Source organism: Camellia sinensis, chromosome 1, assembly GCF_055761805.1.
Source record: "Camellia sinensis isolate YWXY chromosome 1, ASM5576180v1, whole genome shotgun sequence".
NCBI classification, from domain to species: Eukaryota; Viridiplantae; Streptophyta; class Magnoliopsida; order Ericales; family Theaceae; genus Camellia; species Camellia sinensis.
This window is the reverse complement of record NC_138961.1, coordinates 6,017,016-6,042,959: the sequence shown is the minus strand read 5'-3', so window position 1 is coordinate 6,042,959 and position 25,944 is coordinate 6,017,016. Positions and strand designations below refer to the sequence as shown.

At 37.6% G+C, this 25,944-nt stretch overlaps 1 protein-coding gene across 2 annotated transcripts; it reads right to left on the bottom strand.

Annotated features, from left to right (window-relative positions):
* Positions 1–6,712: 6,712 nt before the first annotated feature.
* Positions 6,713–25,686, bottom strand: LOC114315394 (inositol phosphorylceramide glucuronosyltransferase 1). 2 transcript variants are annotated; one of them, XM_082871639.1, is made up of 10 exons: positions 25,188–25,686; positions 23,823–23,943; positions 14,659–14,844; positions 10,659–10,822; positions 9,732–9,839; positions 9,417–9,554; positions 9,220–9,327; positions 8,680–8,965; positions 8,463–8,586; positions 6,713–7,095 (listed from the first exon to the last, which is right to left on the bottom strand). In XM_082871639.1, exons 1-10 carry the CDS (start codon positions 25,416–25,418, stop codon positions 6,954–6,956), a joined length of 1,608 nt encoding a protein of 535 aa, XP_082727765.1. In that variant the 5' UTR covers positions 25,419–25,686; the 3' UTR covers positions 6,713–6,953. The 2 variants fall into 2 exon arrangements, with proteins under 2 accessions (XP_082727765.1, XP_082727762.1); XM_082871636.1 differs by having other exon boundaries at positions 8,680–8,968; positions 25,188–25,650.
* Between the last annotated feature and the right edge of the window lie 258 nt (positions 25,687–25,944).

Below are 25,944 nucleotides of genomic sequence, written 5' to 3'. Positions count from 1 at the left end.
AGACCAGTGACAAGTTTGGTCCAATGAAAAATATTCTTAATTATTTCCCAACGGCTCATGCTTATGTCAATTTGTTTCATTTTTTAAATTTATGGATAATATATATATTACAAAAAAATTGTATTAATTAATGCAATATAATTATGTCATTCCTTACGTTTGTTTAATAGCTTGTGCCACGTGCAGGCTTGACATGCTAGGCTTACATAATATGATTAGTTTAGCAAAAATTATTTATAGCTTATTTTATTTAAAATTTAAAATTCTATCATTTAGTAGTTGTTTATTATTTTTATTTTTATTTTGGCTTAAAAAAACTAAGTTTGAGAATTTTTTCTTTTTAAGATATCATTTTCTAAACTATAAATAAGTTTTATGAGACGAGCCATCGTAGATAGTTAGATTTATATATAATGATGTTCTATTTTTACAGGGAATTTTTTTATAGTTAAACCCACATTTTATGTTCGATTGTTCAGACTTTTATCATAAGCAAGCCTAATATGACTATACGCTTAACAATAATATATATATATATATATATTTTTTTTTTAAGGTTTCGCCCAACTAATTTCCAAGTACATATAGTCTTTTTGTACCGTATATATTAATTATCAAGCCTAAAGCATGGAGGTAATCTCTAGTAGAAAACGAAAATTTTAACTAGTGATCAATGCTTTTTGAAATTTAAATCTACAATTATCAGATAATTATCCAATATAAACTTGAAGATAACAATTGATCGACACTTGAAAATTCAAATTCATGACAACTAGATAACAGAGTTGCTTGGTACATAAGTGGTCTGGCCCATACTAGCCTTGGACCACCACATGCTGCATCATACATAGTAGATGTTTCTTAATTTTTTAAGTTTTTATAAGTTAAAATAGCTCAATTGCAATGGGTGTCCATCCATGTCCTAAAATATCCAGTATTATATAGTTAAAATATCAATTCGTTAAAATAGTTTAAGATTGGAAGAGGGTAAACAAAAAAAAAAAAACAATTAAAATAGGCAATACACACAATCAATGATTGTCTTAGTGGTTAGTCCATCAACATGCCACATGTTCTTTGAGAGAGAGAGAGAGAGAGAGAGTGAGAGCTTTGTCCTTTATTTCCTTCAACTTCTATGTGTTATCATGGGGATTCAGTATAATCTCTACGATTAACATATAAATTAATGGCTAATCCGAGGTTTCAAATTATAAAATATGAACTAGGTTCAATAAGATGTATGTTGATAAGATTACTTATATTATAAAATGTATGTTGATAAGATTCTTTCTAGTGTAAGCTTTAATTATCACCTAAGAGAAGCTAAGAAACTGAAGTACTTGATTAATTCTATCAAGAACTCTAAAATAAGGAGATTATTATGTGATAAACACTAATAAACAAAGTACAAATATGAAATTATACAAAACATAATTGTATCCATTCTTTTCAAACCAAAAGGCCTAATAGCTCTTATTACTTAAAAATACTATTACTCCGTTTTAGCATGTTTTTTTGTATAAAAGTTTCATTTGCAAATCATTTTTCTTTTAATTTTAACATCCATGCACTTGAGAAATTCACAAACACAGCCAAAAGATTCCATGAAAATTCAAAAATCATATTGTACTTAATAGACTTTATTATCCCCAGTGGAAGAAAAAAAAAATTGCAACAAATTATTGTGTAGAAATTGAAAACAGACAAATCAACATGTAGAGGCTCAGCACGTATGCGCAATTCAAATATAGAGATTAGATTACAGATATCAAAAGAAATTTAAGAGTCGTATACAGATTAATTTAAAATAATACGGCTAAAATAGTTATCTAAAGTTTAAAAGATGTCTACTTAAATCCTCCCTCCAAGTATTTCTGTCCAACCAACACTAAAAATTCTTCCATCTAAAATTCATTCATCCAAGCATGGGTCCTTAGATAAATTCTTCAGTACAAAGCACACAAATAAAAAAGACGAGCTCATCATCCCTAATCTATGACCCCTTTTGGATTCATCCTCAATGTCTATCACAGGTATGCAGAGTCTCAATTTACAGAATACTATAATTATTTCAGTTTGACATCAACTTAGAAAGCAATATGGCAATTTGCAAGAATATACTTTTTTGACAAAAAAGATCCACAACATTATAGTTGCATAAATACATTATTCAAGTGGAGCCAATTCAATATTGATGGCAGAAACTGACCTTAAGAGAGTGGCAATAATAGACTTGTGTGCAATAATAGAGGCTCATGCTTCTTCATCACTTAGACAAGACTCTGTTTTTACTTCATTTGATTCCCAAACTAATGGATGAATATTGAAGACAAATTCAACTCCTACAATAATTATAGTTGAGATTGAAATGACATTTTATACAGTTTTTGAACCGGACATTTTATACAGTTACTAGAAGTTTTTTTCACATATAGAACCTCTATGTTAAGTTCAAAGAGACTGAGTACAAAATTAATCTCTACATGCATTAAAAGAAGAGAGAGCCCAAGTCTAGTATGAAATAGCCAAATAACCCCGAAACACAAAAAGATAAATAAACAAAAATAACATTGCATGAAGAGTTAATGATTAACCGATGAATGTACACAATGAAAGGAAATGAAAGAAAAGAAAATAAATATTATCTTAATAAAGGCATAACCAATATTGTGAAATCTACAAGTAAGAGATAGTAATTCAACTCAGCCGACTAGTTCAAAGCAATAATTAGATGGGTTTCTCAGTTACATAAAGAACAAATTTCACTGTTTGGTTGTCGAGAAACCCAAGGGAAGACGTTCAGAATTAAAGAAAGAAAGGTTCCAATAAACTAAAACAAATCATGATCATTCTCACAGGACTTAATATGGGTCTGCTTCAAATTTCATCAATATTTATGGTGGTTAAAGTTCTTGAGGCATAATTTGCTTTTGCATTTAAAATTGCCACAATGTGGCAATAGAAAATCTCAAAACATGGAACAATGAAGCTGACATTTTGCATTTTGAGGCCGATAAGTATATAAAAATGCACATGCACGAACACATGCACACTCACTTGGAGGGCAAAATATTCATGTGATATGTTGGCTAGTTTGAACTATGGATAAAGTTAAAAGCATTTATGATTCTGGGATAAACGATAACCTGATAACCTCCTCATCACCCACAACAAGCTGAGTGAAACACAAAAGACATTGAGAAATGAAATTCTACGGAGAGCGGCAATTACCCCAAGCAACCACACAAGAATTCCACTCCTTATCCTAGATCCCATATTCATAACAGCATGCCAAAAATAATTGCTTTCAAGAGAGAACCTCTATAACCATTTGTCAAGAAAACACAATATTATTATTTTCTACAATATAGACCCTCCCTTGTTCTTATGAAAAGAAGCAACGTCGCAATTCACCAAAATACAGTGTTTAAAAAATAAATAAATTAAAAATTAAAAATTAAAAAAGATATGGAATCGTGAAAATGTGAGGAAAGACAATATCTAGAACAAAAAACACATACATTAGTGTAAACAGGGGCGGAGGCAGCATAGGCCAAGGGGGGTCACGTGCCCCCTCAATTTTGCATTTTTTTTTTTTTTGTCATGGATAAAATGTATTCTGTTTTTTTTTTCTTAATATGTTCTTTAGCTGATGATTTATTATATTATTCACAATAAGTAATTATTTGATACTTTGATAACACTATGTAATATTATTTATGTAATAGTTTAAATCAATAGTGTAATGAATAATATTATAGATTGGATATAGTGAACTCATTATTTTCAAGTAGTTGACATACCACTTAGTGTGATTTGTGATTTTCTATGCTTTGAGCATCACGTAGGTAACGTCATATGGTACTCTAAGACTGTTTAATAATTTTCATTCAAAACACATCATTTATAAACAATGTCATCTCTTTAATATTTTTTTGTTAAATAAAAATTAAATAGATTCTCTAATAATTTGTGCGGTAAATGATGTGTTTTTATTTTTTAAAATTAAGAATTTTGATCCATAATTTTTGTGCTAAAATTGCAAAATTACATCATCATCTCACACTGAGCTATTCCACACTATTATAGAATTTTGATTTGTTCTTATTAATAATGAATATGTAATTTTTTATGTTTAAATTTATCTCATAAAATGATTATTATCTTAATGTTGCTCATGAATTTTTTTTTAAATAAAAAATTATAATTAATAAGTGTCTCTCTAATTTAATTTTCTGGCTCCGGCCACTAAGTCTAAACAATATTTTCTTTTTCCTCGTTGATTTCCAATAGTATCCAAACAAAGGGGGAAAAAAACAAATAGTGAGAAGGCAAAACTACTGTACAAGATATACTCCAAAAAATTAAGATTAGATCTCTAAATGACAAGTCAAAAGCAGAGATTATAACATAAAGCCCTCTATGATACCATCAACTGGAGCTAAAAATCTCCAACAGGGTGGGCAAGAATTGCATCAATTAGACGTTGTGCCAGAACTCTATGTTCACTGAGATGCTGGGGTAGGAGAGAATTCTAATTTAGAAAATTAGAGAAAGAATCTGCCCAATTGGGAGATCATAGTTATAGTTTAGGAAGGATATAATTTGAACAAATAAAAAAAAAAATGAAAATAAACAAAAGAGGGAGTTTTTGTCCAGAGAAACTGTAAAACAATTAAGTGAAGAGTGTTGTTATTAGTACCCCATAAATTATTTTGGACCCCCAATTTTTGGATAATTCTATTTCCACACACCAAAATATTTCACTCCACATCCTCTCTCAATACACACACCAACTAATTTTGAATGTTGTAATTTACTCAATGCATAACCGTTTTTGCCAAAAATATCCTTCTCTTTAACATTGAAACCCTAAACCAACATCCATTCTCTAGTTAGTGAAGAGCAGTTCTTCAAGCATTCTGGCAATGGCCCGGTGAAAAAAAATCTTCTTGCTGCAAAAATGAAACATGTGTATAAATTGGGACACACAAGCAAACAAATAATACATCAGCATAAAGATATTAACAAATCAATCCAAAAATTCACTCACTATGAAAAAAAAAAAAAATTTTGAATTGAAAGAATATTTACCACTAGATCCTTTGTTTTTGGATGTTTTCTCGTTGTGAATAGAATTCCTTATAGTAATGAAAATGTGCATGTATGAGATAGTCACACAAGAAACAAAATAAATAAATAAATAAATAAAGAAGAAGAAGTGAAACAGTAAAAATAGCATATTGTGAATAGCCTTTTCAACAGTGAAAACAAAACTGTAATAAAAAACTCTTGAAAACAATAGTAAAAAGCTCTTGAAAACAAATATATAAACAATGTATTAGGAAAATTCTCACTCAACTGGTTAGTGTTGAGATCAAGAGATCGCAATGAACTCAGATTTCCAAAACTGTAATAGCGACGGCAATAGCGGTGGGCGGTAGCTAGGGTTAGGGTTAAGAAATTAGAGTTTTGGTGGAGAAGAAAAGATAGTTTAGTAATTTTATTTTAGGACAAAATTGTAATAAAAAAATAAATCATTAAGTGTGTGCACAAAGATAAGTAGGTGTGGAAATAAAATTTCTCCCAATTTTTAGCATTTTTTTTATTACAATAATAACCTCAAATAAAATTACTACAAAAGACATCATTAATTTTAGGACATCCATCCCATAATTAAACCTACACACCTACTACATCATGAATTAGGCTTTATAAGAGCACCCACTTCCATTACCATCCATCCATTTTTCCCAAATTCCACCTTCAAAACCTACCCACCCTCAAAACTTTGAAAACCTTTTAACGACAATATTCCGGTAGTAATGGTGACAACTATTTGATTGCCTACATTGAACGGTCAAAACATGGAAATTTCTTAACACATTGAACGGTCAAAATTGTTAATGGTTTCAGAAGTTGTCATTTTTTCAAGTTCGGGAATACAGGTCTGGACATTACTTATTTGTTCGTGAAGATGTTCCGGAACAAATAATTAATGTTCAGGAATGCAAGCCCGAACTTGGAAATTTCTTAACACATTGAACGGTCAAAATTGTTAACGTTTGCAGAAGTTTTCATTTTTTCAAGTTCGGGAATATAGGCCCGAACATTACTTATTTGTTCGTAAACACATTCCCGAACATAGATTATTTGTTCGGGAATGCAGGCCCGAATATGGAAATTTGTTAACAGTTTAAACGGTTAAAATTCTTAACACTCGTCGAAATTTTATTTTTTCAAGTTCGATAGTTCAGTTTTGAAGAAGCAATATGGGACAGAGAGAGATAGAGAGCATACCAACTGTGACAATGATTACACCTTCTTCTTCGTGAGTTTTAAAAAGGATAGGGCTCCTTCTTCTTCGTAGGTTTTGTTAGGTTTTTTGGAAGGGAGGTTTTTTTGGAGGTGTGAGAAGTGTGTATTCAATGGGTAGAATATTTAAGAGTTATTTTGGTATTATTTGGAGGGAAAGAAATTTTAAGAGTTTCAAAATTTATAAGTGAGGATCTAAAAAAATGAAAAGTCTAAAATAATTTATGAGGAGCTAATAACACCACTCTTAAGTGAATTAGTACTTTTAGAGATTATAGAAATAAATTTTACAAATAATTTCCCATTTAGTTTGGATCAAGAAATAGCCAGAATGACATTTAAAATCATACCAGAAATGTTAATAAACAATTAATTCAGAAATAACAAATAAAATAAATTGTGGAACGTATTCTTTTCCATTAAAAGAAGAGACAATTTTGTATACAACATATCAAAGTTATCAATTGGTACTGGGAAAAGTTACAGCAGACGAAAAAGAATCAGATGTCTAAACTAACAAAATCCCCCACAATATATTACAAGTCAATCATGGGGTTACATATGTTAAGAAAATCACACATTAAAAAAATAAAAGGGAGAGGTGCCGGCTCTTCATAACTTGAGATTTAAGCCTCCAATCAGCATAAGAAACACATGCTCCTTGTCCGTGGTATGTTCTTTTCTTCGAGACCTCTCAGAAATGATCTAATCCCAAGATGTTCTGAAGCATACGTCATGAAACACGCCAAAACTAGGCCTCCCACAAACATCAAGCCTAACCTGCAAGGAAGGACAATAAAGGGAGAAAAAACGCCATCATTGACTTAATCACAAACAAAAGTTGCACAACATGGATTTTTTTAATTGCTTGCCCATCCGCGCAGGACTAAAATGTCGTACACAACACACAGGACCCGGCAGCCATACCCAAACCAACAAAGAAGAAGAAAGGAAGAAGTACAAGTAAACGAAAACTGGATATAGCATACTCCAGCCCCCAAAGCAGAAAACAAAACACACTGTGACCCCCAGAGAATTCATACAAATTTGACGCAAAATCTATGAAGAAAGATTGGTTGCTGAAAGTTGAAAACCTAAGTATCCCACTACATGCACTTAACAATGCGCAATTAGCAGCCCCTTAAAATATAGTAACACTTTAAAAAAGTCTGAAATCTCCTCAAGATAACTGAACAAGCAGAAGAATGTAGTTCTGACATTCAACTAGTACAAGCAAATTATCCCCGAACATTATTATTCCAGTCACTTAAAAAGGACAGTCATGTAGTGCTCTACTAAATTTAGCAAAGTTACAGGTTCGAATTTATAGATTTTGTGAAACAAATGAAACAGCCTCATAAGCAGAATGCACGAGAAGTAACCAACAGAAGTTCTTCGAGGTCAATAAATACAAGCTAATATAAGCAGGTTTGCTTAACAAGGGCAGAACCTGAAAGCATATAGATTTTCAAAGCATCATAAAATTCAACCTGCTCATCCCCAACACCCACACCCAAAGTGGAGGGGGCAGAGAATTTGGTTGTGTTTCCATTTTTGTTTGTTGTGTTTCCAGAAACCAAAAAATAAAAAATGAAGGGTTTTAAGAAGCCCATCATTTTCATTTTTGTGCAAAAACAGTTTCTGATACTTCAAACATATATTTTTGGTGTTTCTTAAAAAGTAGATTGTTTTTAGAAAATTTTCCCAAAGTAGTTTTCAGAAACAGTTCATTTTATTGTTTTCATTATGTTTCATATTACAAAAAAGAGAAATCCGAAAAGATGCAGGGAAATAGTATTAAAATCTTATGCTAACTGTAAGCCCAAATGAAAAATAATAGGATATAACCATATACAACTAATAAGACCAGTTAAAATGCAGATTATTAAAAGTTCTGAGATGCATGTTACAAAGATTGTATTCAAGTAAATATGAAGTTCCATAATTTTAACCAAGACCACGAAAACCTAAATGAAACCCATTGTTTTGAGTCTTTTGACTGCAACTGAAGCCACACCCACAAACACAAGTAGCAATAAAGTAAATAATGCTCCAAATCGCAACCTATAAAGAATTTCTCTTATTCAAATCAGTGACCACTTAATGCATAACAGTGATGCCACTACAAAACTAGTCATGCAAGTTACCTCAAGAACAGGGCAGTGATCCCCAGAAAACAAGGCAATGAAGGGGCAGCAACAGCCAGGAATGCCATTCCTAACCCATAATAGCATGTAGCAATGTCGCAAGAAGATACCTGCCGCTGATGGCCTAAAACACATCACCATAGAAAAGTTGAAATAATTGGCATCAATTAAGGATGACCATGTACACTAAACTTAGTCATGTGTAAACTCAACCAACCTTTCCCAGAATCATAATCAACAGATTCAAGGCGAGAAGAAACAGATCCCACTTGATATGCCTTCATCTTTCCCCACTGATAAATTAAGTGTAGATAACTTCTAAACAATAGGAAGAAGATCATGAATGTCCACTCATACATCAGAAGCATACCAGTCCATGGCATTACTTGCCGAGGGACAATCAGTAGTGCAAGTGCGAGGGATATAAAGGCAGCCACAAAACAGACAAAAACAGAAAGTCCACCCAAAAACATAGGCACCTTGGACTGCAATCCGTTTGGGAACTGCTTATGATCATAACAAAGAACTTTTAACAAACATCAAAAAAAAAATATTATGTACAAATGATTTATAAGTTTTACATAGCAATCTAGGGAGGGTTAACACCCATTTGCACCCCAAAGAAAGCATCACGATTCATAAGTAATGGCTACTCTATGAGACAGCAAATATATCTCCATATAAATTTTATTAAAAAGAAATGGAGACAAAAACATAGATAACTATCATACACTTTTCCTAGAAGTTGGAGACTAACCTGTTGATCAGAATTAACTGTAGACGAAGAAACAGCAGAATATGCAAGAATACCCCTAGACCTGAACTTGTAGTAAAGTTGCCTAACGTGATCGCAAAATGAATGGATCTGCATGAAAATCAAATGATTTCACCTCCAAAAACGCAATTATATATCTGCCAAGTGTTAAAGAATGAGATTATAAGGAAATTGCTGACCTGAAGAAAAGATCGATAGTAACAGAAAAGTAAAGTAAATAACGGGAGCAGAAAAAGAAGTTTCACTAGAATTTCATCTTTAGGATTTTTGCCACCACCAGTTCCAGGAAGGGTTTCTTCAAGATGTTCCCTAGCATTCTGCAGCATCAGCAAACAACAAATTTATATCATTAGGGGGTGGATTTGCTGCATGAATCCTCTTCAACTGCATAAAAGAATGCCAGAAGTAAAGGATTGAGTGCAGAAATTGTGTAATTGGTTGGAAAGAAAAGAAACTGCATATGAATAACTGTTATGGAGTAAAATAAAAAGTACCTGCCAGACATCAACAGGTTTTAAAAGCCAAGATGTCCACCAATCCCATGGCTTAAGAGGGCCAAGTGTATAGTGAATAACACGAAGTTCTTTCTCATCCACCATCCACTGCATGTTAATGTATAGGAACATTAGAAAGTTCAATTAACAAATTTGATGCAAATCAAAGGACACAGTCAGAGTCTCATTTTAATGACGCTATGTCATCAATCTTATATTGACTGCAGCAATTATTTTCAGACTTATGGGAACCATTTTTAGATAACAATTAGAAATACACCCATCATGATAATCAAAATATTTGAGGGTTGAAGCTCTATATTCAAACATGAACAGAAGTCAGATTTTAGCATAAGCATTCAAGATGAAGTCTTGATTGAATATCACATTGGATGATTTTTTGAAAGAAATAAAATAACATAAAATAAGACCTAAAAAAATCCAAATATATTTAATCAAACAACTTCAAAGGGAATGTCAAATTCATCCTTCACTGTTAAAGGTAAATCAGTATTACTATTATTACAAAACATAAGAAAGTTCATAAACACTATTGTCATAAAAGCAACAATGAAAGGCATCCTCTACCAGAGCTATCTCAGACAACTTCATAACTGGATTTTAATACAACCAGTGATCAAGATGAAGAAACAAAAGGTAGGTCCAGCAAATGAACCAAACTTCGATTTGATTCATGGTGTAATGGTATGGCTGCAAACCACATTGGTAGCAGTTGCGAACAACATTCAGATTTAAAAGTATAAATTTATTCAGGCAACTTTACCAAATAGTAAAGAAAGCTAATGGTAACGTTAAAGGAAAACAAAAATGCACGGTATTCAACTTTACTGAAATTACAAATATATTAGTCTAGCCGTGGTAATCAAGTACAAATAGCAGGTACTGTTTGAAGTTAAGGAATCATACCTTGTTTGCAAGCATGTAAAGGCCAACATCTGCATTATATAGAGTTGAGAGTCTCTCCATCTCAGGAACTGATCTAGAATCTAATACTTTCTGTGGCAAGTCTGGCTCAAAAACATGTGCATTAGCAAACCCTGCGTAGTAGGAGTTAAGAAACCCCTGATCTCCTGTGACATAAAAAGGATGTCAGGTTTTATTTTAAGCCACACATCTACTATGCAAAACCTCAAAACCCCATGCTCCCTACATCCTTGGTATAGAAGTAATTTTTGAATATGTTGTAATTTGTAATGACCAATTTAATTATTTAATAATAGGGTGTTAGAATTTACCTACACCTACCACCACCTACTACACCTACCACCAATTTACCCTCACCTACTCCTCACCTACTACCCAAACCCTCTCCTATATAATGAGCTACTCTGATTTGTAATATAACACAATCAATATCAATCAATCAATAATACATGAGTTTTAACATGGTATCAGAGCAAGGTTAACAACCTAATCATTCTGCTTCACTGGCGGGCGGCAGTCTCGCCTTGGCCGCCCGCCGGACCCCTACACACCGTCACGTCCGCACCATCACGTCTGCCGTTAGACCGGAAGGAAACCCCAACCCGGACAATTGACCCGACCCGACAGGAGACGGGTCAGCCTGCTCCCAGAACCCATCCCTCTCAGTCACGGGCGGTTTCCAGGACCCGGTTTCATTTCCAAACAACTCATAGGACACAATCATGCTTACCCACCTCCTGGACTCGTCCTCCGCCCACCGACGCCGCCGTGGTGGACGACCTGAGGCTCCGCTTGGCCGACGCGGAGGCGCGTCTGGAGCGAGCCAGGGCCCGAGAGGCCGATCTCAGCCGCCGTCTCGCCGAGATGAAGCGCTTCGTCTCTGTCATGGAGATCCTCGAGACCTACCTCAAGCGACGCTTTCTCCGCCGCTGACATCTCTCTCTGCTGGTACAACAATGGAGTCGTCATCATCATCATCGTCTAGAACCAAATCAAACAGACCAGCCCTTCACTGCAGCTTTCAGAGATCAACCTCTCCTTCAGGACGATTCTGCTCTTCTTCAATCTCTTCTTCCTCATCGGCTTTCAATTCCTCAATCTCTGGTTTCTCTTCTCAATCTTCCTCGTTTTTCACCCGATCCTCATCGCCAACTCGGGTCAATCTTCCCGGATCTGCTTCATCTACGCCGTCCGTGTGGTTCTCGATCGACAACCGTTCGATCTCCGTCAACCAGAAGCAGAGAAACAAGCAGTTTTCTACCCAGAAGAAGACGTGTATGTGTTCTCCTACGACGCATCCCGGCTCCTAAAAGAAAAAGCAGAACGCAGCCTAAAAGCATATTCCATTTCTATGGAATCCTCAATTTTATTATGAATTTTCCACTCAGCACTCACTTCCCTCTTTTATTTTTTTTTTTATTTAAACCACTTTTTCATAACCAGCACTCCCTTCCCTCTTTTCTTTCTTTATTTACAACCCTTTTCCACGGCAAGTGAGCCAGCTCTTTTCACATCATTTTTCATTATTATTATTTTTTTTTATTATAAGACCACATAAAAAACTAAAAAACAAAAAAAAAAAAAAAAAAAAAAAAAAAATCCCAAACCCATTGCAGGTTTTACCAAAACCGTGGTTCCATCTTTTTTTTTAATATTTCAACTCCACTTGCCATAATGATGCTGTCCATGCCTTGGATCATCTTCTTATTAACCAAGTTCCATATTTGCACAACACACCATATTTTATTCATATTGGGGATCAACCCCGATCACCATTTTACAACATCAAAAAAAAAAAAAAAAAAAAAAAAAAAAACCACACCCACAGTGGGATTTTTCTTCTCTACTCTGCTGCAGGTCTCTTCTTCTTGCCTCCGTCCTGGCCGACCCTTGACGGTGTTGCCTCCGTGCTTCCCACGCCACCGAGCACATTTAGTCCCTGCTCCTCCACTGCAGCATATGGCGGCCCTCCAAATCGGAACATCACGGTGGCCTTCCGCTTCAGCTCCTTGTTTTCTGCCCTTAGCACGCTTATCTCTGCTCGCGCATCCTTATACATGCGTTGGAGCAGAGCCAGCTGGGAGTTTAAATGCTGCACCTCATTTGTCCTACTCTGCAGCCGGTTCGACAAATTTGTGACCGCCGTCATGCTTTCCACACATGCCTTCAAAGTATACTGATTGGCCTCCACATCCGACTGCACTGCCATTCTTTGCTCCACAGACCGCATCGGAAAGTTCAACGGAGCAAACTCCGAGGCGCTTGGTTGAGGTTCCAGTGCCACCGCACCCGTTATCTCTCTTGTTGACTCATTGAGGTCGGGAAAGAGAGTGAGTAGACCTCGGGATGAGGATGCCGTATTCTGGGTAGCTGAACGGGAAGAAGAGGCCATTGTTCAGATGTTTCAGAGAAGGGTTGGATACAAAGTCTTTACCGAGTGTTTCAGAATGACAATGTTCAGAGGTTTCTCTCAGTTTTTTCTGTCTCAGCTTCTGCCTCAGCCTCAGCCTCAGCCTCCGTCTTATAGCCGAGGCAGCCACGCGCATCGCGCGCCTCTTACCACCAGCCGACAAACGGGCGCGCCAACCAAGGCACACACGTGCCTCGCCATCATGTCCGGCACATCTTTTTATGACTTGGGCTCGCCTTTTGATGGCACGCCTTTTATGGATTGGGCACGCCTTTTTATGGCACGCCTTTTTGACAAAATTGGGCACACCTTTTGAGGATGCACCATTTTCAAGGGTCCGACAAGACTCTGTAAACTGTCCCGACATTGATTCCGGTTAGCTCCTTTATGGGTCCGACAAGACTCTGTAAACTGTCCCGACATAGATTCCGGTTAGTTTCTACAAGGGTCCGACCAGACTCCGTAAACTGTCTTCTACAACGGTCCGACATGACCCCATAAACTGTCTTCTACAACGGTCCGACATGACCCCATAAACTGTCTTCTACAACGGTCCGACATGACCCCATAAACTGTCTTCTACAACGGTCCGACATGACCCCATAAACTGTCTTCTACACCGTTATGACACCCCCATACAGTGTCCTCTACAACGTTATGACACCACCATACAGTGTCCTCTACAACGTTATGACACCACCATTCAGTGTCTTCACCAATGGTCTGACACGACCATACAGTGTCTCCTATCCTTTTTTTTTATTTTTATGTATTTTCTTGTTTTGTTCCTCTCTTCAAACTCAAGTTGGTTAGTTTCTATCCTCCTTGAGTTTGCGGGGGGCTGTTAGAATTTACCTACACCTACCACCACCTACTACACCTACCACCAATTTACCCTCACCTACTCCTCACCTACTACCCAAACCCTCTCCTATATAATGAGCTACTCTGATTTGTAATATAACACAATCAATATCAATCAATCAATAATACATGAGTTTTAACATAGGATTAGCCTAATATTCTCTATGTTATGTCCAAGCGTCAGACCTTCATATACCTAAGTCTTAATATGTACCCAAGAGTTGGATATAGGTATGGGGATGCCTCATGGACACTTGTATATATATTGCATATTGTAATATTGTATAATATTATTAGATAAGATTTTGCAAATTATATAGAAATGTAATCAAAATTAAATAGGATTAAGGGAAATTAATGAATTTTTATCTTTCATCCATGTGAGAGGATAGAAATGTTGTTTTACTAGCAAATATGAGTTTCAGCTTCTTCAAACATTGTAAAAAAATTGAGGATCCAAGTGTCTAATTGGGTACTAGTGTCGGACACATGTCCCACACCTTTACCCTTGTCATATCCGGGGAATAGGGGTACTTTGGGGAAAATATAAGAGTCCATGTAACACAAAATCTACTTGACATTGTAAACATTCAGAAAGATAATACTCTTACAAATAATAGAATGCAACACTTTTACAATTAATTAATAAACAATAAATATCATATAAAAAGTGGCAGGCAACAAATATACATGAAGCAAATCTCATACCTCCAGTATAAGAAGGCAAAGTGTTTACTTTGGTCATCATGTCGTTAAAAACTGTTTGAGATGGTTCCACAACCAGGACTCCTGAATTAAGCCTCTCTGAGTGCTTTAAGTTAGCACAGAATTTCCCACATTTAAACAAATCTTCAACACTCCTTACAACTATTGTATCAGCATCAAGATACACCACTGCAACAACCAAAGAACAAAGAGAGAATAAAAGATCAACACCATTTAGAATATCATAATGACGCAAAAAAATAAAAATAAAAAAAAAATTCCTTAATTGCTACTTCAAAGAAAATTTTGCTAAGAAAATATAGGGGTGCTAAGCGCTGCTCTGGGGTGAATCAGGAGTTTGCTTTGAATTAACTGCACATTTTTCATTTTCTTTCAGATGACAACTGAACCACTAATTCATAATTTTGGAAACTCAGTTGACTGGCTCCTTCATTGTTGTAAAGGAAAAGAGAAGGAAGAGTCTTGGTTGGAAGGAACAGTGTTTTAAAAAGCTCTAGGTGCATTGAGGCGCCAAGGTCACCTGGAGGCACGTGCCTCACCAAAGCGAGGCGCAAGTTATAGAAGTTTAGCAAAATATTAATATAGCACAATTTTCAACATAAGCAAATATTTAATATATATATTATTAATTTTTTTAATAAGAAGAGAAGAGAAGAATAAAAAAAAATAATAATATATATTATTTTATTTATTTATTATATTTTTAAATAATGTGTTTCAATTAATTTTTTTATTTTATTTTACATACATGTGTTTTTTTTTTATTACTATGTATAAATATATATTATGTTTTATATATTATCTATAAGTATATTATATATTATATAATAGGTATTCTAGGTATTATATAATATTATATATATATATATATGAATCAATTATATTTTATATATTAGCTATAAGCATATTATATAATAGGTATTATATAATATTATATATATATGTAAGAAATAATGTATAGAGAAAGAGAGAGAGAATAAATTGTATGTATTATTGATTGATATATAGATATGTTACAATGATTCCTATATATAGAAGAGTAGGTGGTAGTAGGTGGTAGGTGGAGTAGGTGAAGTGGAGGTGGTAGTGGTATAGTGGGTTAGGTTTAGTGGAGTAGGTGAAGTGGAGGTGATAGTGGTGTAGTGGGTTAGGTTTAGTGGAGTAGGTGAGGTGGTAGTGGTGTAGTGGGTGGATTTTAACAGCCCCCCGCAAACTCAAGGAGGATAGGAACTAACCAACTTGAGTTTGGAGAGAGTAACAAAACAAGAAAATACATAAAAATAAAAGAGGATAAGAGACACTGTATGGTCGTGTCAGACCATTGGTGAAGACACTGGATGGTGGTGTCATAACGTTGTAGAGGACACTGTATGGGGGTGTCATAACCATGTAGAGGACACTGTATGGTGGTGTCATAACGTTGTAGAGGACACTGTATGGGGGTGTCATAACCATGTAGAGGACACTGTATGGTGGTGTCATAACGGTGTAGAGGACACTGGATGGCGGTGTCAGACCGATGTAGAAGACAGTTTATGGGGTCATGTCGGACCGTTGTAGCAGACAATGTTGTGACAGTTGTGGTGACAGTTTACGGAGTCTTGCTGGACCCTTGTAGAAACTAACCGGAATCAATGTCGGGACAGTTTACAGAGTCTTGTCGGACCCATGAAGGAGCTAACCGGAATCAATGTCGGGACAGTTTACAGAGTCTTGTCGGACCCTTGTAGAAATTAACCGGAAACAATGTCGGGACAATTTACAGAGTCTTGTCGGACCCTTGTAGAAACTAACCGGAATCTATGTCGGGACAGTTTACAGAGTCTTGTCGGACCCTTGTAGAAACTAACCGGAATCTATGTCGGGACAGTTTACAGAGTCTTGTCGGACCCTTAAAGGAGCTAACCGGAATCAATGTCGGGACAGTTTACAGAGTCTTGTCGGACCCTTAAAAAGTCGCACCCTTAAAAGGTGTGCCCAATCTTTCAAAAGGCGTGCCATCAAAAGGCGTGCCCAATCCATAAAAAGGCGTGCCATCAAAAGGCGTGCCCAATCCATAAAAAGACGTGCCATCAAAAGGCGTGCCCAATCCATAAAAAGACGTGCCATCAAAAGGCGTGCCCAATCCATAAAAAGACGTGCCATCAAAAGGCGCGCCAGACACACGGCGATGCACGTGATCGACAGTGCGCGTGTCGGCCTCTTCGTCATGTGCTATATAAATGAAGGCGGAGGCTGAGAGAACATGTGGAAATCAAACCAGTCTGAAACCTCTGAAAAACTCTTCGTGGGCTGAGAGAGATACACTGGTAACACTCTGTAAACACTCTGTAACCAACCCATCTCTGAAACACTCAGCAACCATAACATGGCCTCTTATTCCCGTCCAGCTACCCAGAACATGGCCTCCTCTTCCCGTGGTCTGCTTACGCTCTTTCCAGAACTGAACGAGTCCACAAGAGAAATAACTGGTGCGGTGGCCAGTGAACCCCAACCAAACACTTCTGGGTTTGCTCCTTTGAACTTTCCGATGCGGTCGGTGGAGCAAAAAATGGCGGTGCAAACTGATATTGAGGCCAATCAGTATACTCTGAAGTCATGTGTGGAAACCATGACGGCGGTCACAAACTTGTCGCACCGGCTGCAGAGCAGGACAAATGAAGTGCAACAGTTAAACTCCCAGCTGGCTCTGCTCCAACGCATGTATAAGGATGCGCGAGCAGAGATAAGCGTGCTAAAGACGGAAAACAAGGAGCTGAAGCGGAAGGCCACCGTGATGTTCCGTTTTGGAGGTCCACCATATGCTGCAGTGGAGGAGTATGGGGGAGTGAACGTGCTCGGTGGACAAGGAAACACGGAGGCAACACCGGCAAGGGCCGTCCAAGACGGAGGCAAGAAGAAGAGACCAGCGGAATAGGCGAGAAGAAAAATCCCACTGTTCCGATTTGTGTTGGTTGTGTTTTGTTTTGTTTTGTGTTTTTTTATTTTATTTTATTTTTTTATGGTGTAAAATGCTGATCGGGGTTGATCCCCGGCATGAAGAAATGACAAGTTTGTAAAATGTTGTTTTTTTTTTTTTGTTTTTTTTTGTTTTTTTTTTTTTTTGTTTTTGTTTTGGGAGTGTTTTGTTGAAAAAATAAAAATAAAATGAAAGAAAACAAGGGAGAAAGAAAATAGATAAAAAATATTTATAGATGGATTATATGAAAAACATCAGTGCGATTGTTTCAAAATAAAGTGGGGTATTTAAAAAAGAGGAAAAGTGATTTGGAAAAAATAAATAAAAATAAGTGATTTTTGAAATCAAATGGAGGAGAGAGAGGGACAAACCCATGTGATAAAATGGAGAGAGAGTCGGTGAGTGGGGTGCAAAAGGTGAAGGAGAAATGATGGATTGAAAATGGTTTGGGTCAAAAGTGGACACTGTTAGTGGGGAACATGAGTGCATTGATTATTTGATATAATAATAATAATAATAAAAATAAAAAGTTAGAACAGTTGGAGAGAATGAGTGGAGTATGGTAAGGGTTTCATCCAAAGCCAAAATTCCTGCAGCGAATCACTTCGCAAATCCTAGCATGAGCTTTTTCTCTTTCCAGGCTTATTCATGAATTTCCTGGTGATTTCAAGAGCCTCTGGTGGCATTGTGGCAGAGAACACCCCAACCTGGATTTTGGGTGGCAGCAACTGAGAACACCCCAACCTGGATTTTGGGTGGCAGCAACTGGAAAATATCATAGATCTGATTTTTAAAAACCTCGTGACAGCATTTCATCAGCTTCATCCAAGACAAACATTTTGATGCAAACAGGGCGAAGTGATTGTCTCCGCAACATGTCAAACACACGACCAGGAGTACCAACAACAACATGAACCCCACTGGAGAGAATGCGCTGATCTTCGCGCACACTAGTCCCTCCAACACAAGCATGAACCTTCACACTTTGCTGGGCAAGTTCAAGAGTGGGTGGAAGAACCAAAGCTTGGCACTCAACCAAGCTATAATCTAGCTGCTGCAGAATTCCAGAGCAGAATGTTGCAGTGTTTCCAGTTCCAGACTGTCTCGTCATATGAGGTGAAGAATTCTTCTCCATCAGCCTCACACATGACTACAGTTGCACAAATCTTTGTTGATTTTATTAGCGGAATAGGTTGAGGTCCGGCGGGCGGCTAAGGTGAGGTTGCCGCCCGCCGGGGAAGCGAAAATACTAGGTTTTAAACCAGCTCTGATACCATGTAAGAAATAATGTATAGAGAAAGAGAGAGAGAATAAATTGTATGTATTATTGATTGATATATAGATATGTTACAATGATTCCTATATATAGAAGAGTAGGTGGTAGTAGGTGGTAGGTGGAGTAGGTGAAGTGGAGGTGGTAGTGGTATAGTGGGTTAGGTTTAGTGGAGTAGGTGAAGTGGAGGTGATAGTGGTGTAGTGGGTTAGGTTTAGTGGAGTAGGTGAGGTGGTAGTGGTGTAGTGGGTGGATTTTAACAATATATATATGAATCAAGCAGATAAAGAGAGAGAGATAGAAGCGAGAGAGAGAGAGAGCGATCGTGAGTGAGACAGAAGCGAGAGAGAAGACAACGAGAGTTTTTTTCCACTAGAGAGAGAAGAGGAAGAGTTGTACCAGAGGAGATGAGAACAGAAGTCGAACCTTCATGTTAGAATTTACCATCACCTACCACCAATTTACCATCACCTACCACCACCTACACCTCACCTACTCCACTAAACCTAACCCACTACACCACTATCACCTCCACTTCACCTACTCCACTAAACCTAACCCACTACACCACTACCACCTCACCTACTCCACTAAACCTAACCCACTACACCACTACCACCTCCACTTCACCTACTCCACCTACCACCTACTACCACCTACTCTTCTATATATAGGAATCATTGTAACATATCAAGAAATCAATATCAATAAACATCAATCAATAATACATAAATTTTTACATGGTATCAGAGCAAGGTTAAGACCTTAGTATTTCTCGCTTCACCGGCGGGCGGCAACCTCGCCTTGGCCGCCCGCCGGACCTCAACCTATTCCGTTTATTTTCTACACATACCTTGACTTCTTCAACATTTTCTTACACCCCTCCTCCGCTATGTCGGCGGCGGCACCCGCATCATCGTCTAGCCTCTATCGCCGTTCACCTCGCCTCTCACATATCCGTGGTTGTACTCTTACTCGTCGTTGGCGTTTCTGGCGCTGCTTTTCTGCTCGTCACTGCTGTTTTTTTCCCGATTTGCTCTCTCTCTCTTAGCCATGGATTTGGGTGTGGGGTGTAGAGCTGTGGCTCTGTTGTTGGTAGCCATGTTTGCTGGCTTGAAGGTTTCAATGGCAGCAGTGTACAAGGTTGGGGACTCCGCTGGTTGAACCATCATTGGGAATATTGATTACAAGGCCTGGGCTGCTTCCAAGACGTTTCATGTTGAAGATGTCATCATTTTCGAATACAATTTTCAATGTCACGTGTTGCAAGTGCCCCACAAAGAATACCAAGCCTGCAGAAGTGTAAGACAGTAACATGCATCTTCACATACAGCTTGGGTAATGTGTAACTGTCAAAAGCACAAGCTTCTTGGACATCCCTCTCTCTCTCTCTCTCCATGGACCCAACATCATCATCAACCGCCCACTCCATGATACCAATATCAAAAAAAACAAAAAAAAAATTTCATTCCAGTTAATTTTTCTGCATTACCACACCTACCATTCGAGTTTGCCAAACACACTTGCTTTATTCATATCGGGACTCACCCCGATCACCATTTTACATCCCAAAAAAAAAAAAAAAAAAAAAACAACAAACAAACCAACAAACCAACAAAAAACAAAACACCCACACCCCCAGTGGGATTTTTCTTCTCTACTCTACTGCGGGTCTCTTCTTCTTGCTTTTCTCTTGATTGTCCCGTGACTGCCCAGCCTCCATGCTTCCTAGACCACCAATCAAGTTGCCTCCCCCCTGCTCCTCCACTGCAGCATATGGCGGACCTCCAAATCGCCACATCACGGTGGCCTTCCGCTTTAGCTCCTTATTTTCTGCTTTCAGCACACTTATCTCTGCTCGCGCATCCTTATACATGCGTTGGAGCAGAGCCAGCTGGGAGGTTAACTGCTGCACCTCATTTGTCCTACTCTGCAGCCGGTTCGACAAGTTTGTGACCGCCGTCATGCTTTCCACGCATGCCTTCAAAGTATACTGGTTGGCCTCCACATCTGACTGCACTGCCATTTTTTGCTCCACCGACCGCATCGGAAAGTTCAACGGAGCAAACACAGAGGTGTTTGGTTGAGGTTCACTGGCCACCGCACCAGTTCTCTCTCTTGTTGACTCATTGAGGTCGGGAAAGAGAGTGAGTAGACCACGGGATGAAGAGGCCATATTCTGGGTAGCTGAACGGGAAGAAGAGGCCATGTTTTTTGGGTTGCTGAGTGTTTCAGAGAAGGGTTGGTTACAGAATGTTACAGAGAACGAAGAGGTTTCAACTGGTTTGTTATGCTTCCAAGCCTCAGACTTCGCTTTGGTTTATAAAGACAGAGACGACGAGGCCGACACGCGCTCTGTCAATCACGTGCCTCGCCGTGTCTCCGGCTCACCTTTTGATGGCTCGACGCTTTCTGTCGGGCACGACTTTTGATGAAGTGGGCGCGCCTTTTGAGGGCGCAACTTTTGATGGCACGCCTTTTTATGGATTGGGCACGCCTTTTGATGGCACGCCTTTTGAAAGATTGGGCACACCTTTTGAGGGTGCGACTTTTTAGGGGTCCGACAAGACTCTGTAAACTGTCCCGACATTGATTCCGATTAGCTCCTTCAAGGGTCCGACAAGACTCTGTAAACTGTCCCGACATTGATTCCGGTTAGCTCCTTCAAGGGTCCGACAAGACTCTGTAAACTGTCCCGACATTGATTCCGGTTAGCTCCTTTATGGGTCCGACAAGACTCTGTAAACTGTCCCGACATTGATTCCGGTTAGCTCCTTCATGGGTCCGACAAGACTCTGTAAACTGTCCCGACATTGATTCCGGTTAGTTTCCACAAGGGTCCAGCAAGACTCTGTAAACTGTCACAACAACTGTCACAACATTGTCTGCTACAACGGTCCGACATGACCCCATAAACTGTCTTCTACATCGGTCTGACACCGTCATCCAGTGTCCTCTACACCGTTATGACACCACCATACAGTGTCCTCTACAACGTTATGACACCCCCATACAGTGTCCTCTACACCGTTATGACACCACCATACAGTGTCCTCTACAACGTTATGACACCCCCATACAGTGTCCTCTACAACGTTATGACACCACCATTCAGTGTCTTCACCAATGGTCTGACACGACCATACAGTGTCTCCTATCATTTTTTATTTTTATGTATTTTCTTGTTTTGTTCCTCTCTTCAAACTCAAGTTGGTTAGTTTCTATCCTCCTTGAGTTTGCGGGGGGCTGTTAGAATTTACCATCACCTACCACCAATTTACCATCACCTACCACCACCTACACCTCACCTACTCCACTAAACCTAACCCACTACACCACTATCACCTCCACTTCACCTACTCCACTAAACCTAACCCACTACACCACTACCACCTCACCTACTCCACTAAACCTAACCCACTACACCACTACCACCTCCACTTCACCTACTCCACCTACCACCTACTACCACCTACTCTTCTATATATAGGAATCATTGTAACATATCAAGAAATCAATATCAATAAACATCAATCAATAATACATAAATTTTTACACTTCATCATTGCCTTCTTCTCATTGTCTTCTTTTTCTCCACTAGGGCTTCTTTTTTTTTTTGCTCTTTTGACCCACGTTTTGATCATTTTATATTGTAAATGAGAATTTATTCCATGTGGGTATTCACACCAAAACCAAATGGGTTGTAGCAGTAGAAGAAACGCGAAGCGCCAAAAACGCACGCCTCGAGCCTCAGAAAAAAGCGCACGCCTCATCGCCTCAGCTACGCCTCCTCTATGTCGCCTCGCCTCGCCTTGAGCTTAGGCGCACTTTTCAAAACACTGGGAAGGAAATTATTTTTGTGGCATGTGGTAGCTGGCTAAAGGAGGTAGAAGAAACTGAGAAGCAAATCTCAGAACAAAAATGGGTACCTAAGCAGCTGGAAGAAGATGATTACATGTTCAGCAAAGATGCCAAAATTCCTTGCAGATGAAAAGGCTCTCACCCATCAGCACAGTGCAACAAAGGCAGCCCTGCCTGCAACTGTGCAAATGCTTTGGATGGGCACATGACACAAATGCAATTCAAACAGGCAGCACTGTTATATACATATCCAATTCTAGCTCACGAATGAAATATTGAAGATGTGTTCCTATCTATTGATCCAAACAATGCCTGAATAATAATCAAGAACTAGCATCAAGGACCATGGGACTAAGAAGTAGTATTCCATTCCATCACAAAAATTCTGAACTTAAAACTTGTGAATACATACAAGTAAAATGGTAAAAATAGCACTGTAGCCAATTTCTTTGTGGTTTATAGAGAGCTAGGTTTTGATTTTCTTTTTGAAGCCAATGAGCATCCTTATAAAGCTCAAAACCTAACTGAAAATGACAGAGGGATATATCTACTTCAGGAATTACTTTCATATTATAAAATTACTTACAAAAATAAATAATAAAAAAAAAAAGGAAGAAGAAGTTGTGGGACACAAGAAACAAAAAAGTGTCTTATTTCTCTTTTCACTAGGCAAAACAGATTGTTCATCTGAGCATAATGCAACCAATTTGCTTGGTTGATAAAAGTTATTCATTTTCTCTTGGGCCTGTGAGCACGGATATTTGTGATGTGATGGTTTGTGATTGATGAAATAGTATTTTGTAGGTTGAATGATGCTTAAATTATAGATTGAGTGGGTTTTTCATGTTGAATTAGTTATTTTTGGTTGTTTATGGATAAAAATTAACATAAATATATATTATTCGTATTTTTTTTAAAAATTGTTGTGTCTGCATCCATGTTGCTTAGCTTTAGGAAACCAAAAGAATTAGAAAAAGAGATTCCACATTTTATTTGGACTGCCCGTCCTCGATTTTCTTTGCAACTGAAGAAAGAATAAGAGAAGTATGTTACCTTTCTTGTAGCTGGTCATATTGAATATTTTTAGCTTTGTGTAGACTCCCCAGAACCTTTTTGGTCTAATTTGATTAGGATTTGCCAATAAACTAATTAGCTCCACAATCCAACCATCAGCCTGCACATATAAAAACCACCAAAACCGTGTAATGTTAATGTCTGTGTGAGAGAGAGAGAGAACTACATGAATTGAATCTATATAAATTTTTAGCCAAAACCAACTACTCAAATCATGAACCCATCAGGAATGCATTTCAAGTTCTCATCATGCTGGGTTAGATTAAGCCATACTTTGTTTCTTGCTTTTAAAAGCAAGGTTATACTTCAAAATGGCCAACAAAATTATATTTATAGAAAGCATAAGGAAATAACATAAGTTACAACTTGAAACCAGATATTATTAGAAAAAGCAACAAACCTCTCCTCAACTGATTGGCGTGAGTTTCTTATGGATTTGTTCTTATCTTAAAACCAAAATAACTTGACACAAGATTCAAAAGAAAAATTCCCTCGATTTTCTTAGCAGCGAAATAGAGAAAATAACTGGTAATTTTAATACTCTAAAGTCCACAACTTCTACCAGGTGAGCAACAACTTCATATTCATAATGTCCTCTCTGTTTGGCAAGTAAGAAAATATAGCAACAGTTCAGAATTTAAAAAAACGGATTCTCTTATTTATTACCACGAACTAACAGGGGACAATGTAAAAGAAATCAAGATCAAATTTGATTCTCTATTCTTTTTCTAAATTCATTACCATTACCAACCAAACAGAGCGAGCAGAAAATCTAGCAACACTTCAGAATTTAAAACCTTATTCTCTTATTTATTCGCACTAAACCAAAACCTGCCCACGAACTGATTGGCAACAATATAACTAAAACTATATCAAAATTGATTCTCTATATTTTTTTCCCCTAAATTGATTCTTATGGATTTGTTCTAATCTTCAAACCAGAATAACTTACCATAAGAATTTTTTTAAAAAAAAATTGCCTCAATTTTCTTAGCAGCCAAACAAAGAAAAGAACTGATAATTACTAGTATAAAGTCCACAACTTCTACCAGTTGAGCAACAACCTCACATTCTTAATCCCCTCTCTGTTTGGCAAGTAAGAAAATATAGCAATTTCAAAATTATTTATTCCCACAAATCCAAAACCTGCCCAGCAACTAATTGGGAACAATGTAAAAGAAATCAAGATCAAATTCGATTATCTATTCTTTTCCTAAATTTATTACCAACCAAAAATGTAAAGCAAAACCTGCCCACGAACAAGTTCAAAATTGATTCACTAATTTTTTTTCCCTAAAATTTTCTTAGCAACCAAACAAACAGAGGGAGCAGAAAAATTGAAACCTGGAGGAGCTTCGTGGCATAGTCCGAAACACCATCAGAGACAAGAACAACCATGTCCTTAGTAGATCCCGTGTCCCGAATCGACTTCCCGAGAACTCGAACACCCAGTAAGAACTCATCGCCGTATAGAAGAGTCACGTAAGCCTCGTTAGAAGACTGACGAACACAGATCGCATACTGAAGCAGAGTGAATAGAAGCAAAAACCCTAATCTCCAGTAATTTGGTTTCATCGCAAAGTGAACCGAATTCGAGAGAGAGGACCTTGGGAGATGAAGAGAAAGTTGAGATTTTCTCGAGAAAAAGGTGTCGAATTTGGCTCGAATTGGGAGGGTTTAGGGTTTGAAACGCATTTGAATTTGAATATTCATGTACCTTGTCTTTTTCGTTGAGGTCGTCCCTGCCGTCTCTGAAAAGTGTTCCCAACCTCCAACTGGTTTTTGGAAAAAATTACACAACCTCCCCTTCAAATTAAGAAAAATACACTACGTTCCATAAATTGGATGTAAATTACAGAACCTCCCTTCAAATTAAGGGAAAAATGGGTAAATTACACTCACCTCCCCTTGGTTTCTAACAATTATAGGGACCTCTCCAGTAGTTTCAATAATTATAGAAATCTTCCTTACTTTTTCTGACATTTCAAGATTTCCCTTCCCATTAATTTAAGCCAGACGGTGTTAACTTAGTTGTGCTTAATACCCTTTAATTGTAATTTACCTATATATTAAATTATCATTTTATTTTTCACAATTTTTT